Source organism: Hemiscyllium ocellatum, chromosome 11, assembly GCF_020745735.1.
Source record: "Hemiscyllium ocellatum isolate sHemOce1 chromosome 11, sHemOce1.pat.X.cur, whole genome shotgun sequence".
Lineage (NCBI taxonomy): Eukaryota > Metazoa > Chordata > Chondrichthyes > Orectolobiformes > Hemiscylliidae > Hemiscyllium > Hemiscyllium ocellatum.
The window spans coordinates 47,218,082-47,234,322 of NC_083411.1; the positions used below are offsets into that span (position 1 = coordinate 47,218,082).

At 42.2% G+C, this 16,241-nt stretch overlaps 1 protein-coding gene across 6 annotated transcripts in view; it reads right to left on the bottom strand.

The window, feature by feature from the left end:
• The window catches only part of klhl13 (kelch-like family member 13), a 226,404-nt gene that overhangs the window by 48,348 nt on the left and 161,815 nt on the right, over positions 1-16,241 (bottom strand). For all 6 annotated transcript variants that reach the window (XM_060832591.1, XM_060832587.1, XM_060832592.1 and 3 more), the window contains one exon: positions 12,092-12,233. In XM_060832591.1, coding sequence (XP_060688574.1) covers positions 12,092-12,233 — 142 coding nt within the window. The remainder of the gene's footprint in view (positions 1-12,091; positions 12,234-16,241) is intronic.

Consider the following 16,241-nt stretch of genomic DNA (forward strand, 5'->3'; position numbering starts at 1 on the left):
GGAGCAGCACTCCAAAAGCTAGTGCTTCCAAATAAACCTGTTGGACTATAACCTGGTGTTGTGTGATTTTTAACTTTGTCCTTCCAAGTCCAACACTGGCACCTCCAAACCATAATTACACAGAAGCATAGACTGACCAATTCTTGTAGCATCAAAACGGACTATTTACCTTATCAGGTATATGCCAATGGTTATACTCTAGATAAGTCTCCCCCAAACATACTTCATTTATTTTACCAAATCAGTACATCCTTCGACGTCTTTCTTGTTCGGGTACCTCAACTCTACCCTTACAGTTTCTATGCCTTCTGACTATATCACTGCCTGCTATCAATTTCATTTGATTTCTTACTAAGAAGGCAATCTAACCCCCTACCTGTCCTTTTGATAGGATGCATATCCTTGGATATTTAGTTCCCAGTGTGGTCTCCTTTCAACAACGTCTCTGTGATACTCTGCCAATTTTAACCTGAGTGACAAGCTCATTTAACTTGTTCCACATACTGCTGCAATTTAAGTACACCTTCAGTCCTGTGCTGACTGTCTCCCTTCTCATAATTATCCCCTTATCAGCCGTGCATGAAGATTAATTTTGCCTGATCCTTTCAGAATTTAGAATTAGAATTAGGATTTGTTATGTGTACTCAAGTAAAAATGTACAGGAATACAGTATAAATGTCGCCATGCACGGTACCATCTTTGGTTCGAAGTGTCTAGCTACAAATATTCAGTACTAAAATAGATTAGGTACAAAAGTAGAGAAATAAAGGAAAAAGCCATAAGTTCTACATTACAGCTCTTCATGGAATGAGTAAGGAAGATAAAGAAACAAAGCTAAAAGCTTAAACATTACAGTCCTTTTACAGTCTGTCATCACTATCTGGTGTGAACTCTCACAGTCTTGTTCACCCCTACACTGGGCCAAGTACAGTAGGTTTGCAAGCTGCTGACTGCCATCTGACCAGACCAGACCTCAGTCTGCCGACTGTCCCACTCCGACTCACCAACCATCCCACTCCGACTCACCAACCATCCCACTCCAAGTCCTTAGCTGCTACAACTCTCCAAAGCAGTTACTGCCGCTCTCTTCGCAAGGTAAATTTTGAAAAAAAGAATTAAAAGGAGAAGAATAAGAAAAGAAAAAGAGACAAGTGAATTGCTGAATCCGGCTGAACCCAGATGCAACCGACTCCGTAGCCGCCAACTTGTCCACAAAATTTCCATATTCTGTCCTATTACATGTTCTGGAAATTTGAATAACCTCTCCCAAGTTCTCCCCCACTTTAATGTTTTGCATATTTTTTAAATGGAACTGAACCCACAATCCAACTCTTTAGTTGAAAGCCCTATCCACAAAGTTGATTTTGTGAATTGTCAGGACTCTGGTCCCAGCATGATTCAGGTGCAGTCCATCCAATCCGAACAGCTCCCTCTTTCCCTAGGATTGGTACCAACGTCTCATGAATTCAAATCAGTTTCTGCCACACTAATCTTTGAGCCACATATTTACCTCTTTAATTCTGTAGACTGTGATCCAATTAACTTGTGGCTCAGTTAGTAATCCTGAGATTACCAACGTTTTGGTTCTGTTTTTAACTTGGCCCCAAGCTGCTTGTATTCCCTCAGTAGAACCTCCTTCTTCTTTCTACCTATATCGTTGGACCACGACAAACAGATATTTTTCCTCCCACTCCACGTTCCTCTGGAGCCCAGATGAGATATCCTGAAACCAGGCATCGGACAGGTAACACAGCCTTTGGGACTCCTGATCCTGGCCACAAAGTATAGTGTCTATTCCCCACTGAGTATACTAACCTTTATAGCAACTGCAAGTCTTTCTTCTTTCTTCTCCCGCTTTTGAATGGCTCCCTGTACCATGGTGCTTTGAACAATTTGCTCATTCTCCCTATAGCACCCGTTTTCATTCATATAGGAAGCAATAATCTCAAATCTATTCGACCAGCTCAGCTCCTTCAGCATTACCTTCTGGATCACTCAACCTGCTCCACTCAAGGTCACACCTTCCTGTCCATGACCACTGACTGAAGGTCAGACTCCAGCTCATCAACAGTAAGCTGGAGTTCCTCAAGCAATCAACACGCTACAGATACAGTCACTAAGAATCACAATGGAAATCATTAGGTCTCACATTATGGAGATACTACATATCATTTGGCCCTGCATCTCTATTTTATTAGTTCTTAATTCCTTCTTCATACTTTGCAAGCTAAGAGCAGTAGGAAAGCAGCTTCATTGAATACAATGATAGATTTTGATAGGAATCAGTTATTTTTATACTTCCAGGAGTGGCAGTATGCAAATTCTATCTTTAGGATAAATACTCAATTGATTGCATTCCTGCTAGTTCAATTTATAGCTGGTCTATGCACTCTCTGGCATCATATGTCTTTATGTCAGTTTACTTGAGGGATCACTCCATGTACCACATGAGGAAGCATCATCAAGGCTATGCTCCCTTCCTCCTTTGAGTCACATGCTGCTCATTACTATTTAATGGCAGGCTATGCACAAGTGTGAGGAAGTGAGGCTTGTGAAGACATTGTCTCAGTGTATGGGGCAGCGATGATGTTTCCCTTCCGGGTCACAGGAGCGACTGGTATGCTTGTATCCTATGGTGGCCACCTAAGATATCCGTCTGATCATAAAGAACTCAAGTTTCACTTTTAGAAAGTATACCTCAGTCGATAGATTGAGAAACACTGGTCGTATATATATTCCAAACTTTAAATAAAAGCAGCCAGTTTTCAAAACAAGTAGTGTATCCTGTACATCGCTTATAACTCATCTTGACCTAACGTATCTATTTGTACAATGAAACTTGTACCCAACAACAAAGCTACTGCATATCTGTTTGCTCAAATCTAAAACCTGGACTTCCAAAGGTTGAATGGTCAGCTTTGTGCAGCTGGAGGAGAACATTGGGAAGATCTATTTGTTGTAGTGCATGTGGGAACTAGCGATAAAGGTGGGATGAGCTTGTTTGAGATTCCACAATCCAAATTCAAAAGGAGCTCCTCAGACAATTCTCTCTGAATACCATGTATGAACTGGCATAAAAAGAGTAATACCTCCTGCATCTTTATGGTGACTTTCACAACAAACAGACTTTCCATAGTACTTTATAAGCAAAGTGGTAGTGATAGAAAGTCTTCGAGCTGAAGAATCAATTCTATTTCTCTCGATAGATATTCCCTGCAGGCAAATGGGACTAGTTCAGTTTAGAATACCTAGTCAGAATGGATGAGTTAGACTGAAGGGTCTATTGGTTTTGCACGACTCAATTGAGCACCTCCAGCACTTTTTGATTTTTTAGCTCAGATCTGCAACATCCATAGCATTTAGTGTCAAGTACTTTTGAACTGTAGCAATTGTGGCAACCAAATGGCATGTCGCAAACTCCTGCAAGTAGTGATAACAGCCCAAATATCAACCACATAAAATAGATTAGAGGATATATATTGGACAAAATATCGGGATAACTCCCACGTTTTCTTGGAAATAGTGCTGTAGGATCAAACTGAAGGAGTCAGGTAGCACCTCAGGGTAAGGTTTCATCTGCAAAACACCTTTCACTGTCCAAATTCCCTTGGCAAAGCATTTGAGTGCCAATCTGGATTCTTGTGCCAGAAGTGGGACTTAAATATATAATCTTATGACTCAGAAGTGAGAACTGAGCCACAAACAGATCAAAGCATTAAAAACCCAATTCTCAGAGCGATATGGTTTCAGTTCATATCAGAACAGTGCTGGCAACAGTGCTGGGAAAAGGAGCTGTTACATGCGTTTTGTTTCACTTAAGTTGTGCTGTTAGTAATAAGCTGGGAAATCATACAAGATTATAATTAAGATATCACACTAAAAGGTGGGCTGGGGAGGGTGGTAGTGATCAATCTCAATTCAATAAGGCGAAACTGAAGAGAAAAGACAAGGTCAAACAGAAATGTGTAACAAAGGAGAAAAAGAGTTAAATTTTAAGTCACTATATCTGAAGGAACACCAGTAAGGCAGCAGAGCTGAAAAATCCTTGCTCAGAAAAGAAGGATTTTGAATTAGTGGGGTGGAGGTACCGCATAACAAGGGTCAGAAAAGGTTTGGGAGATGGGAACAGTCATTGACTCTGCTAACAGATCTATACCACTATTATGAAAGCAAAATCTTCCAGACATCTGAAAAAAAAAATCTAACTTCTACAAACAAACCACAAGCCTTACCGCATCTATAGAGAAAGAAGCAAAGTTAATAGTACAAGTCATTGACATTTCATTAGAACCTGACCCATTTCTCTCTCCACCCATGATGCCAGACCAGCTGAATATTTCCAGCAGGTTGTGTTTCTATTACAGCAACTATACCAAGTTGGCCAGAATACTAATCAAGAAATAAGAGTAACTTGTGAAAGAGGCAATGCATTTTGATGGGGGAATGGAGTGGTGGTTTCAATCTACAAAGAGACATGGATAAACCAAACATGGAAAAAACAGTTTTAATAGGTTATCCATTGAGTGGTTCCCAGAATAACATGCAATGAAACCAATGAGGGAAGCAGCTATATTAGGCAGAATTACAACCAAACTCAGGTGATCCTCTGTGAAAAATATGAAATTGCTTTTCATGGTGTTGTAGGGGAATCTGAAAATGGAATATTGACATTCAAGTCAAATATATAGACTTGAGGGGAAAATTAATCAAGGTAATTTGGATTTAAAAATTCTAACAATAGCTTTGCAATGATGAATATTGAAATACACATTTCAATTATTAACAAATCCGTTATCCATGGAGAAATGCACTAGACAGGAACTTTCCTGGGTGGAAAGTTAAGAGTTTGGCAGCACTTCCTCAAGGTAAGAGGACAGCCACTTTGGATTGAGATGTGGAGAACTTTCTTCACTTAGAGGACTGCAGGTCTTGGAAAATTTTTACCCCAGAGATAATGGACATTCAATGGCTGCTGTTCAAAGACCTAAGCAATAAAAACTTGAACTCTGATCAGCCACAATCTTATTATCACAAGCTTGAGTGGCTGCATGAAACATTCTGGTCCAATTACCCTTATATCCTCATGGAAGTTAAACTCTGAACTGAGTGACAAACTGTTCCAAGTCTTACAGGGGCACACCATTTTCAGCATAGACTTTTATCCTATATTTAAGTCTTTTAAATCTCTTACATGTGTAGCATATACGTATACAATCCTCTCCGTGGGTCTCTGAAAAATTGGGTACCATCACCTACACTTTTAACATCCAGCAGGAATCTTCACATCCTGGTCTTATTGGTCTGCCAGCAATGCCAACCCCCCTCAACATCTTACTGGTGCCACAAGCCAAACTGTTCCTGAATTTGTTCAAAGATTTGTCACTCTGATCTTGGACAGTGTGAACATCAGGTTCCACTGTAACTTTACAACACATTTATTCTGTGGCTAAGTTTAAACAAAACTTTCCCCTAGTTGCTCTGGCTTTGCTTTGATCACAGTATGTTTTCACCAGAGGCTTTAGAAAAAGTCAGTACTGGTAACCTATAAGATTAGGTGGTTAGTTCTCATGATTTAGAGAACCTGAACATTACAATATGTTCATAAATTGGAACAGGAATGCCACTGATGCTTGCATAAAATTAACAACAAGATATTTTTGAGGAGGATTCTAATTGTTCCATTTGAAAATTGGTCAAGAAGAGTAAATCAGCCAAGGTATTAATGTGATATGTGCCAGAAAAAGACTTGTATTTTAAAAAGCACCTGTCGACCACTATTATTTCAAAGCACTTTTCAGCCAATTAAGTAATTTTGAAGTATATTCACTGTTGTAATGCAGGGAACGTGGCAGTTAATTGGTGCTCACTAAGCTCTAACAAACAACAAACCTGCCCTTTCTCACCTTCAATGCATGTTGTTTTGTATTTGCCATTTGAAAAAGGCTCTGGTTATGCACCCTATCAATGCCTTTGAATTTTACTACTATCAGGTCGCCCCTCAGTCGCTGATGTTCTAGTGAAAACACTCCAAGTTTACCTAACCTCTCCTTATAGCTAACAACTCTAATCCAGGCAACTTTCTGGAGATCCTCTTTGGAGCCTCTCTAAGGCCTCCACATGCTTCCTATCGTGGCTACCAGAACTGCACACAATATTCCAAATGTGCCCTAACTAAGGTCTAACACTGCTGCAACATGACACACCATCTTTTATACTCGATGCCCCAACCCATGAAGGCTACGGCACCACCTTATCCACTCAAGGATAGATTACCTGTTTGTGTCCCAAACGGTCTTGGTCAGATCCACCGACGTCAAGCTGGTGTTCTTCTCTGACCACTGCCTCCTGCTGGCCCACTATCACTTACAGGACGAGTAGCGGGCTGGTAAGGGAACGTGAAAGCTGAACACAAAGCTGTTGACCCCAGGAAACATTCAGGAGCCAAGAGAGACTACGCAGGTTGGAGAACCGTGAAGCCCCTCTTTGAGTCCCCAGCGGACTGGTGGGAAACAGTAAAAGGGAACATCAAGAGGTTCTTCATCCTCAAAGGTGTTCAGGAGGAAAGAGAGAGGCGGGGAAAACTGTCCCAGCTCCAAGAAAATATGCAGAACCTGCTCCTGCTGCAGACGATGGGGGTCGATGTCACGGAGGGCCTCAAAGAGGTGAAGGGCCAGTTAGCCTCGCTCTTTGCCTCGGAGGCCTCCAAGATAATCTTCCGGTCCAGGGTCCGCTCGGTGGAGCAGGACGAGAGGTGCTCACGTTTCTTCTTCCAGAAGGTGTACAAAGAGAGCTCCGTGCTCAGCAGCCTGAAGGAAGAAGACGGCTCGATAACATCATCTCAGGCTGACGTCATGAGGATCAGCAAATCCTTCTATGCCAGTCTGTATGATGCAAAGCCAACCGACAGCGCGGCCTCCCAGTCGTTCCTGTCCTCTATCACGGAGGTCTTAGATGACAGAACATGGGAGAGGCTGGACCAGCTGCTATCTCTGGACGAGCCGACCAAGGCTCTAGAGTCCTTCGAAAAGAATAAAACTCCCGGAAGCGACGGCTTACCGGTCAAGCCCTATTCTGCTCTGTGGGACTTGATTGGCCAGGACCTGCTGGAGGTGTATGTCAGTATGCTTCTGGCAGGTACCATGAATGAATCCATGAGGAAAGGCATCATCACCCTTATCTACAAGCGGAAGGGGGGGGAAGAGGGAGGAACTCAGAAATTGGAGACCAATCTCACTATTGAATGTGGATTACAAAATTTTGTCAAAGGTCATCGCCAACCAGGTCAGGTTTGCTCTGGGGTCGGTGATTCACCCTGACCGAACTTGTGCTATATTGGGCAGGAAGACCGCTGAGTCTCTCGCACTCTGCAGGGATACGATCGCTTATGTGCAGGACAGGGAGTTGGACACCTACCTCATCAGTCTAGACCAGGAGAAAGCCTTTGACCGGATATCACATATGTATATGAGAGATGTTCTCTCCAAAATGGGCTTTGGGGAGGGAATCTGCAATTGGATCAGACTGCTCTACACCAACATTGTCAGTGCAGTCTCAATCAATGGGTGTGAATCAGATAGCTTCCTAGTCAGATCTGGAGTCAGGCAGGGCTGCCCTCTCTCTCCTGCCTTGTTTGTGTGCTGCATCGAGCCATTTGCTGAGTCCATCAGGAAGGATGCGAACCTGAGAGGGGTGACTATTCCTGGCAGCGGGGGCCTGCAGGTTAAGGCCTACCTGTACATGGATGACATCGTCGTTTTCTGCTCGGATCTGCTGTCTGTGCACAGACCCATGTGCATATGTGACCAGTTCGAACGGGCCTCGAGGGCCAAGGTAAACCGAGGCAAGAGTGAGGCCGTGCTTTTCGGGAACTGGGCCGACCAATCCTCAATCCCCTACACAGTCAGGACCGACCACCTGAAGGTGCTGGGTATTTGGTTCAGGGGGCTGGGGCGTGTGCCAAGTCTTGGGAGGAGCGTATCAGCATAGTGAGGCAGAAACTGAGCAGATGGAAGCTATGGTCGCTCTCCATCATGGGAGCAAACCTGGTCATCAGGTGTGACGCACTTTCATTGCTGTTAAACATGGCACAGGTCTGGCCTATTCCCAGAACCTGTGCCACTGCAGTCACCTGGCCCATCTTCCAATTTATATGGAGGTCAAAGATGGACCGGGTCCGAAGGGACTCGATGTATAAAGATCTGGGCAACGGGGGAAAAAATACACTCAATGCCACCCTCACCCTGATGGTCACCTTTGTGTGTGGCTGCATCAAACTGTGTGTGGATCCCCAGTACACAAACACCAAAGTGTCACTACGTACTGAGGTTCTACCTGTCCCTGATGTTGCAAAGGATGGGCCTGGCCTCGCTGTCACGGAACGCTCCAAGTAGATGGACCGTTCTGTATCACCTGTCCTTCGTGGGGAAGTTTATGAAGAAAAACACCTTTGATCACAAGTCCATCAGGAAGTGGTCAGCACGTAGTGTCCTTGAGACCCTTCGGGAAATGGAGAGGGCGGATCCTATCGAGCGGTTCCCTGAGCAGACTGTCAAAGTCATTTGGCAGAATGCCTCATTGCCAGGACTTTCCAACAAGCACCAAGACATGGCTTGGACAGGGGTGAGAAGGGCTGTGCCTGTGAGATCCTTTATGCACGGATGCTCAGCCGCACCGCACGCTGCCCTCGAAGCGGCTGCGAGGGGGGGGGACGAGACTGTCACACACCTCCTTCGGAATGTGCCTATGCAGAAGAATTCTGGAGAGGAACGCAGTGGTGTTTGTCGAGGTTCGTCCCGAGCAGTGCCGTGATGTGAGACTCTGTGCTCTACGGTCTGTTCCCCGGGACGCACACCGAGACGAAAATCAACTATGCCTGGAGGATCATCAACTCTGTGAAGGACGCTCTCTGGGTGGTCCGAAATCTGTTGATCTTCCAGCTGAAGGAGTTAACCCTGACTGAGTGTTGCAGCCTGGCACATTCCAAGGTCCAGGACTACGTGTTGAGGGACATGCTGAAGCTTAGGGCAGCTGCTGCCAAAGCACGGTGGGGAAAGACCACCGTGTAACAGCTGCCTGCCTAAGAAGAACAGGGGGCCCACTCAGTCATTTGGGCTCTGCTGATGCCTCAGCTCAATATATGGATATATGATTGATAAATGTACAGACCTGTACATACAAATGATAAATTTTGATCTCTGTCTGCGAAGAAATGGAATGTTTATGTATGTTTGGCATGACCAACTGTACAGACCATTAAAATATTTTATGGATAAAGTATATTTTTGAAATAAAAAAACCCACCTTACCCACTGGTGTTGCCACTTTCAGAGAAGTATGAATTTGCACCCAAAGATCCCTCTGCTTAACAATGCTCCTAAGGGTCCTGCCATTTATTGTATATAGTACTTTGCTGTTGTATTTGACCTCCCAAATTGCATCACATGTCTGGATTAAACTTCAACTGCCATTTCCCTGCCCAACTTTCCAATTCTTGTGTCCTTTGATAACTTTCTTCACCATCTACAACTCCAGCAGTTTTCATATTATCTGTTAACTTACTAATCAGACCACCTGCATTTTCATCTAAACCACATATATATTTAGGTCCGAGCAGTGTGAAACTTCACTGGTCTCAGATCTCCAGTCAGTAAAGACCCCTCTGCAACTACCCTCTGCCTTCTATTACCAAGCCAATTTTGTATCTAACTCACCATGGGTCCCATGTGACATCTTCTGGAGCAGTCTATCATGAGGAACCTTGTGGAATGCTTTATTAAATGCCCTAACTTCACCAATCATCTTCACTTCCTCAAAATATTCAATCAAATTTGTGAGGCAAGACCTCCCCTGCACAAAGGTTCCTACTCTCACAATTGCTTGTTGAGGAGTTCAAGTATATTGACTGGGTGAACTGAAAGAACAGTCATCTATTTCCAAGTTATGCTAATGAACGATTTGTAGGAGAACCTGTAGGTGCAGTGGAACCTTGGGTTTGTTATCTCAGTCTTCTACATGATAGAGTTCCTAAGTCTGGATGGTGCTGTCAAACAAGCCTTGAGGAGTTGCTGAGATACATTTTTAAATGGTACACATTGCAGCCAGTGTGCCAGTGATGAAGGAGACATCAATCAAGTGAGCTGCTTTATCCTGGATGGTGATGAGCTGTGTATGAATGTGGCTGGGAGCTTCATTTACTTTGGCAAGTGAAGAGTATTCTAATCAGTCCTGACACGTGTCACAGTTGGTGAACAGACTTTGGGAGACAGGAGGTGAGTTATTTATGAAAAAAAAAGCACCCAGCATTTGATTTGCTATTGCGTTCAAAGTACTTAGGTGGCTGGTCTAGTTGGATTTCTGGGAGAAAGTGAGGATTGCAGATGCTGGAGATCAGAGCTGAAAATGCGCAGCAGGTCAGGCAACATCCAAGGAGCAGGAGAGTCAATGTTTCGGGCATGAGCCCTTCTTCAGGAATTGGATTTCTAGTCAATGTTAATCATCAGGATGTTGATAGTCAGGGATCAAAATGTCAAAACATTTTCTTGCAGGTGATTACTACTGCCTGGTACCTTTGTGGTGCAAATGTTACTTGTTAAATCCCAGCCCAAATTAAACATGGTCAAGGCCTTAATCATGTGGACACTGATTGCTTGTGTACCTGAGAAATTGTGAATGAACAGAACATGGAGTAGTCAGCAGCAAATATCGCCACTTCAAACCCCCTGTGGTGCTATGAAAGACCTTGATGCATCAACTGAAAGTGACTGAGTGAAGAAACTCGTGTGGTGATATCTTTCAGTTGCGATGACTAACAACCATAATGACCTTAATGTGTGCAAAATATAATTCCCATTTATAGAAAGGCTCCCCCCACAAAGCCCTATTGACTTCAAGTTGCTGATGCCATACATGGTCAAATACTGCCTTGACATCATGAGCAGTCACTAGTTCTATAAACAGACATTTTTGCTTGTCTGCTGGTGAAAAATTAACTACAATATACAAACTGTGTTGTTGGACCATGCCAAAAACTATGTACTTTGTTTCTAAAAAAACATAGTTGTCCAATTATATATCTGGTTCAGGTAACCTGAGTGCCCATCACAGCAACACTACACTGTAAAATACATCAGTTTCGATGCACAAAATTTAAAGTACACCGAAAGAAAATAAAGTTAGGAACATGAATTGCTTTTCGTCCTGTCATGATCGGATACAGGGATTGTGTTGGAATAGAAAGGCAAAGTTATCCGGATTCAAACCTGACTGCCTGAAGCAGTATTACAATTTGCTGCGATCATACCATTGAAACCCTGCAAATTAGTTTTCCAATAAAAAAAGAGCATTCTCCGCATACACAGGTGGCTGTGCTGATGATGTCACTATATCTTGCAATATTGCTTATGCCTTTTAATAAACAATAAGATTCTGGGAAAGCTCAGATATTATTTCTGCCTGAAATTAAACATATTCTCTTGAGTTCTTAGTCATCCCACAGATGTAACTCATATTATTGAGAAGAAGAATAAAATATTACAGGGCACAAACCAATAAGAACAAACAAGCTTGTCGTCACATACGGTCCTGACCTCCCGGAGGGAAAACACAGCAATATATAAAAAGAATGTACTGGTCACAGTGCCGATCCACCTGAACTATACAAGTTGGACTAGCAGGCTCATTTGCAAGTTTTAGTGGTTTTCAAGAATCAACAAGGTCCAGCAACTTCATTAAAATCTAAACTGTACTTTCAATCATGATGCAGGAAAAACAGCAAACGCTCGTTTATGAATGCTTCAAAGTTTCAAGACTTGATAAGGCACTCATGACCACATCCATCTGAAACAAGGTTTCATTATGAACATTACATTATACATTGTCATTATTTTAAATTGGAAGTGCTTTGAATGATCTCATGGACAATTATGTAACACTTGCATGCTCTTTGCAATTCCAATCTAGTTAAGCAGAGAACGTGTTACCTCATTTCAAGCAGATGAGTAGTGATGAACAAATTCTGCCTCTGGAAGGTGAGTAAATACTGAATGGGAACTCTTAGCCAGGGATTGACGTGAACAATGAACAAACTGCATACCTGTAACACTGCAGAACTGTGGGTGTTGCTCGTGAAGAAGCGAGTGTTGCCGGTCTTTGAAGACTGTAAGTGGGTTGCAACACCCATGTCGCCACTTGCCAAGGATACTTTCAGATGAGGATCGTCCTCTTCAACCAATGATCTGCAGAAATTGCAAAAGGAGAAATTAGTAAACTTCAAAGCCAAATGAAAGCAGTGCTGTACACCAAAGGGCAAAGACAGAAATCAGGTTACCAGTGGCTGTCCCTGGCTCACTAACTACAGTAGACACCAACTAGAGTACAGAGACCCCCACCACAAATCGAAGCCAGAGGCATTGAGCCCTAATGTAACCCCCTCCATCCAGGGTCCTGCTATGCACCAGACTAAATTTGAGGGAGCCAACCTTTCAACAGTTTAGCACTTCAATATTATTGATGAAGCAGCTGCACAGGTGCTATTGCACCTTAGTTGTAATTCTCTTCATATAAAATGTTACTTTAAACCACTACTGCAAACGTTGCTCGCGCAATCAAATAGAGTCTGCACCTCGCCACTGGGTGGGTTTGCTATTACCACCCTCTTTAAATGTCAGGATCTACACAGTCTGCTTGGATTAGTGCAGCACACGAATACCACGCATAGTCTATCCAGCAGACTGACCTTAAGTACATAACATTAAGAAGTTTCTTGAATGCTAGCAACTTTGCCCTTACATTTCAATGACAGACATAGCTTGATTCCACAGACATTGCTACACAGATGATGAGAAAGAAGTGAACATTAGGATTTCAGATCCACAGCCGCTCTCTCCACAAGACCACATGGCGTTATCAGGTTGGACGGCTGGAGTGTTTAAAATGCTCCTCAGTTTTCACACTTTTAGACAGGAAAACACCAATGCAAGAGTGAAACCACATGCTAGTAGAGTAACTGTCTTAAGAATGCAAAGCAGGAACAGCTTATTAGCATGAAGTATAACTGTCAAATGCACAAAATTGCTTAGTCTGGAAGGAGCTTTGAGGAAAAAATAACAAAAATACATCGAGAAAATCCCTTGCACTTCATAAATGGAATATTTTTGTGCTTGTCACAGAGAAACTGTAATTTTAAAGTCAGAAATAACTAATTTACAGCTCAAGATTTGTCCATCTCATCAACCAAGTCCTGAACTAAAATATCTGCATTTGTTTCACTTAGGTTTATCCTGTTTCATTTTTGCAGTTAATTAGGTTTCAAAAGTTTCCCAAGGCAATTTCCTGTCTCTCATATCCACTGTACTGTCACCTCTGCTGGGTTCTCCTGTCAGTGGGGCAGACATAAGCATGGGGGGGAGGGGGGTTATGGAGTTATGAGACATTAATGCTAGGGTCTGATTCAGTAAATGTGACTGCAGCAAGTTGCTGTTAGTCACATCTGTTGGACACCGTTCTCAATTTCAGGAGAAATCTACAGATATTAGTAAGGAAGACTTTACGGGGTTGAATGTTTCCAGGGCCTGGTTGATGCTGGGTGGAGTACCAAGTTTAACTCATGCTTGACTTTTCAGTAGCAATTTGATCAAGGTGCTTGCTTGGCCATTTCAAACAGCAGTTATGACTGTATGGCTGCAATCCATAATTATATGCTGTCCAGACCAGGTAAGACAGCAGGTTTCATTTCCCAAAGTCAGAAAGTTGAAGGCTGTGAAGAACATGGCGTAGTCTGTCCACTCCAGGGAAGTACTGAACAATGAAGGGTACTCTATTAGTCATATCCTGAGTCTGTCTTGTGAGGTTGTTGATTTTTCACTGTGGCATGTCAGAACTGGTGATCGATGAGTTGAGCACCGTATCCCAGGCATCCTTCAAAATGCTTGGGTGACCCTTCCTCTGAGTTTTTTCCACAGATGTAGCTAGACCTGCTGGGCTTTTCCAATAGCTTCTGTTTTTATTCCATGTTTTCCAGTCAATTGGTTTGTCTCCAGCACCATCTTTTCTTTTGTAATTATCTCTGCCTCATACAATTGGATTGTAAGTCATCCCTTTGCTTGTTATTCAGCTTTTGACACTTTGCTCAGACCCTCTAACATTGTTGGCCACCTGCAGACTTATTATTTGACACTCTACTCACACCAATTACCTGATCTTCCGATCTCTCTGCCTATAAATTCAGCGTCTGCGTGCTTCACTCTCACTTCACCTGACAAAGGGGTTATGCTCCAAAAGCTTGTGATTTCAAATAAACCTGTTGATCTATAACTTGGTGTTGTGTTATTTCTGACTTTGCCCACTGTAGTCCAACACCAGTACCTCCCAAAATCACATTTTTACAATTCCTGTCTGTAAAGTTCATCCTCTCCTTCATTTCCACTATTTGTAGCCTACAACAAAATCATTGTAGCTCCTTGGATTGTTCCTTAAATCTAACAAAATAAGTTCTCTCAAATTCATTATTCCTTTCCATTGCTACAGTCATTAATTTTGTTACTATTGTCAGCCATGCCTTTACACTCTCTCTCTCTGCTTCCAGTATTTCCCCAAATATTTTGTAGCCAGGAATATAAAAATGCCTAATTTGCTCCTTGGACCCAGGTCTTGATGAGAAATAATAAGCAGAGCAGCCAGGCGAACTTCCCTGCTTTGCTCTGAATAGTGCATAGGGTCTTTCACAACTATCTAAACAAGTCAACAGGTTAGCAATTTCATAAAAGCAATGATTTGGAGATGCCAGTGTTGGACTGGGGTGTACAAAGTTAAAAATCACACAACACCAGGTTATAGTCCAACAGATTTAATTGGAAGCACTAGCTTTCGGAGCGACTATTACCTGATGAAGGAGCCTCGCTCCGAAAGCTAGTGCGCTTCCAATTAAACCTGTTGGCCTATAACGTGGTGTCGCGTGATTTTTAACTTCATAAAAGCAAGATAGCATAGATGCCAGGAATCAGAAATAAAAACAAGAGAATTGCTGGGTTTTGCCAGTTCTGCTGTAGTTTCTCTAGCGTTCTCGGTTTTTAATTTAAGAATTGATGCGTTGACACCACCAGCACTCCTTCAGCAAATAAAGGCTCACACTTGAAGTAAAGTCCAAGCGAGGAATTTAATCCATTGTTAAAGTGGGTCATAAACCATAAGTAGAATAAAATAGAATTTTAGCTTATATTCTTCCTTTTTAATTGATGTGCACACAAATTTAAAAATGCTCCATTTTCTTTCTCCTTCCCATTATTTTGAATTCTTATTGACCACATGATGGTAATTAGCATCCAGTCTCCACACACATTTAGGAATGAAAGTAAAAATCAGACAGGTGCAGCATTAAGTCTGTCTTAGTTCCTTAATTTTGAACAAGTATTTGACACACATTTGGCAATACCAACGGAACTGAAGTCTATTTTCTATGGATTTGTTTCATTATATTGCAATATATAAAAATATAATGAAAGTGATCAGCAATATGGACAATAGATAAGGAGACAAAAGGTAGCTATTCTCATCTGAAGGGATAGAGAATGATGTTTATAGCCCGGAAAGAGACTAGTTGACTCAATGCTGCTGTGTTAGCTCTGAGCCTGAATAATCCAATTCTCTCACTTCCCCTGCAGACCGATATCTGTCTCCCCTTCTAGTATTTATCTTCAGCTCAAACCCTCCGTATAGCAAAGCATTCCCTGTATTAACAACTGTGTGTGTTAACAAATTTCTATCAGGGACAATTCTAAATTAAAAACCTACATTAAATCTCTGCTTGGCATGCATTGCTGCAGTGGAAATATTCCCAGTATCTCAAATTTCTCTTCATTTGCATATGTTGGTGAAAACAAACATTAATATCTTTCTTACCACGTGTGTTCAAAATTCCACAAGGTAATGAAACTTGGGTCAAGTAAATGTATTATTTGCAGCGCCTCGGGATGACTTTATCACATTAAAGGCACTGTGCAATTGCTGTAAAACTCAATGCAGTTGACCAATTTTTTTTAATGATGATATATCTATGGCCACTTCAATTTTCAAAGCATTATGCCTTTTGAACTCAAGGGACCAATGCAGTTATTCTAATTGGAAAGGCAAACAACAAGGAACATAGAAATCATGTATCTGCAAATGGCCACTCTTACTTTCCAATCAGGATAAGGAGAATTCAAGTCCCACTGCAGGACTTCAAAAACAGTATAAAAGAATGATAA